Here is a 2531-nt window from a genome sequence, read left to right as displayed (position 1 = left end):
GATAAGGAAGTTTATCATTACGTTTCTGGATCAAATCCCAACTTCTTTGACTAGGGGGTATGTTCACTATCTCAATAGCTATTTTGCCATTAAGGTATAACTCGTGAAGTGAGGTTACATGAACTAAATGGCTTCATTAGCCATTTCTGACTCTAACGTAGCGTAGGCTAACGTTGTCTTGCTGCAGAGAGAGCTAACCTGGTGTGTGCTGTTGTGTAACATTCGACCAAAGCTAGCTAACTAGATGTTTGCAGCTCTGTATGAGGAGAATGAAATAGCTGTTACTCGTTAAAATATCCAGGGTAATGTAGGTTTAGGTATCATTTGACTGTAACTACGAGTGGACTCTAGACATAGCTAGCTAACTAGGCTGTCGCGTGTGTAAAGCTAAAGGGACTATAGCATCGTCCATTGTTCATTCAGTCTTTGCACTGACATTGTTATCATCACGGTAAACCTGCTCTATTTCCCTGCCTAACGACGTGAAAACAGTCAGACCTATGCATGTAAGTACAGTACAGTTACAACGTTGATACCATTCATTCATTTTCTATCTAGCTATTAAACTAACTAGACCCTGACACACAGTCATTGCTCAGCTGTTGAGCTTGTAGTGTAGCCTTATCCCTTTAATTAATATTACTTACTTTAGCTGTCATCAAGTAAACTATTTATGCATAGCTCTTAATCTCAATCAGTTGCAAATTTAGTTTATGAAGCAATACATTTGTGACACATGAGCAGATTTACCATTAACTCGCATGCTCTTTTAACTTTGTTGTTTGTCAGACTCTTGACACAACTGACAGACAGCTGGAAAAGTTGAAGCACAGCAGAGACTACAAAGCAGCTGGAAGCACCCTGTTGACAGTGTGTGGAGGATGTCTTCACCAATTTACTACAACCAAGACAGTGTTACTCGCTTCAAGAAAAGAAAAGCTCGTTTCTCTTTCAGTGAAGTCCACATACTGCTGGATGAAGTGAGGAAGCATCGTATGGTTGTTGTGGGTATGTGTCTTCACGTGCTTATCCCTGTCACAGTGGTTTCACCTTTTATATTAAGAGATTGTGTTTTGTGTCTGTCTTCCTGGAAAATGAATGAATGATTGCACAGTAGCAAAAACACAAAAAAAAACAAGGCTAAGCAGAGGAAACAAGGACACACTACATCTGTGATTAATGTAAAATGTCGATCACAATGACAGTTGAAGACAAGTGCTTAAAGTCTTTTTTTTTTTTCCTAAAGGCAAATTTAACCGTGGTGTGCCAACAGACATGAAGAAGCGCACATGGGCAGAAATTACTGCGCGTGTCAATGAGATTGGGGAGTGCCAACGTGAAGTCATCGAGGTTATCAAGAAATGGTCCGATCTGAAGTGTGACACCAAGCGGAAAGTGGCTGCTATGCGATCAGGGACAGTGCCCAACAGGGGCCTCAACTCACGTCTTTCCCGAGACCTTAATCAGACAGAGAAAATAGTGCTCCAGATTCTGGAGATGGATGAGGAAGACCAGAGCACAGGTGACTTTGGACCACTGGGAGATGACGATGATGTGCCAGAGGAGGAAGAAGAAATGGAAGAGGAGGATATGATGGGAATGCAGAGTTCTCCTAATGGAGGGTTGGACATGATGTCTATGCCCCCACCAACTTCCTACACCGCGAGTGAGTGCTTAGAAGAGTAGTCTACCCAAAAATGAAAATTTTGACAATTTACAGTAAATTTCATGTTTCTGCATAACACACATCAAATTATTTTGAACAAAGCCATGTCACCTCCCTCTCAAAATGTTGTGTGAAACTACTGTATGCACATTTTGCCCACAAGATATGAGTGTATGGAACATGGGTAACTCATTTTTCAATGTTGCAGGGGACTCATCACAACCTGCCTTTGATGTGCAGTATGAAGTACCTGCAACAGAAGGTGAGTTGTCAAGATGTGGGGACAAGTTAACCTTGCTAAGTTTGCCCATTTTTGCTCTGTGCTCCAATAATAGTTAAACAAGCCTCGGTCAACTTGCTCCTTTCCTGTACTCGGATATGCTATGTGCTAAGCTCGTCTATATTGTTAGAAAACCACATTTCAATACAATGTTGGCAAAACACTACCTAACTAGCTAGCTAATGTATATCAGTTGTTAGTTAGCTAATGTTTTTTGCTAAAATTAGCTAACTTAAGATAAATGTATATACTATATATGTTGCTATATATATATATATATAGACTTTGTTTGTTTGTAAAAGGTATGATGTTTTGTACTGTCATGTTTTTGAATTAAAACTAAATGAAACAACCAGTACAGTATGTGTGTAGCAGAGAACCAGGTTTTTTTTTTTTGGTTTGCAGGTTTTGCAGTACAATTAATGTTTTACCTGAAATCTAAGTGGGCTGATAAACTTAATCCATCTTCTCCAACTTTTTTCAAATATATCTGTCTTGAGTCTCAAAGCCAAGGTTAATTTTTCCATCACAAGGATGTCATGCATCACATTCCAGTCTGCTGATGTGGGTGACTTGACATAGCCA

At 39.7% G+C, this 2531-nt stretch overlaps 1 protein-coding gene across 4 annotated transcripts in view; it reads left to right on the top strand.

The window, feature by feature from the left end:
- zgc:153990 (uncharacterized protein LOC768125 homolog) overlaps positions 1 to 2531 on the top strand; it is a 4511-nt gene continuing 1980 nt past the window's right edge. Inside the window, exons 1-5 of one of the 4 annotated variants that reach the window (XM_035667312.1) lie at positions 1 to 57; positions 493 to 506; positions 790 to 1008; positions 1247 to 1666; positions 1875 to 1928. In XM_035667312.1, the coding sequence (XP_035523205.1) occupies positions 882 to 1008; positions 1247 to 1666; positions 1875 to 1928 (601 nt within the window). In that variant the 5' untranslated portion in view covers positions 1 to 57; positions 493 to 506; positions 790 to 881. The other 3 variants (XM_035667311.1, XM_035667310.1, XM_035667314.1) reach the window with 3 other exon arrangements.

This window comes from Morone saxatilis, unplaced genomic scaffold (genome assembly GCF_004916995.1).
Source record: "Morone saxatilis isolate NCDOM2014 unplaced genomic scaffold, NCSU_SB_2.0 Contig20, whole genome shotgun sequence".
Classification (NCBI taxonomy): Eukaryota; Metazoa; Chordata; class Actinopteri; family Moronidae; genus Morone; species Morone saxatilis.
Note: the sequence above shows the minus strand (reverse complement) of the source record. Positions and strands in the feature narration are given on the sequence as shown.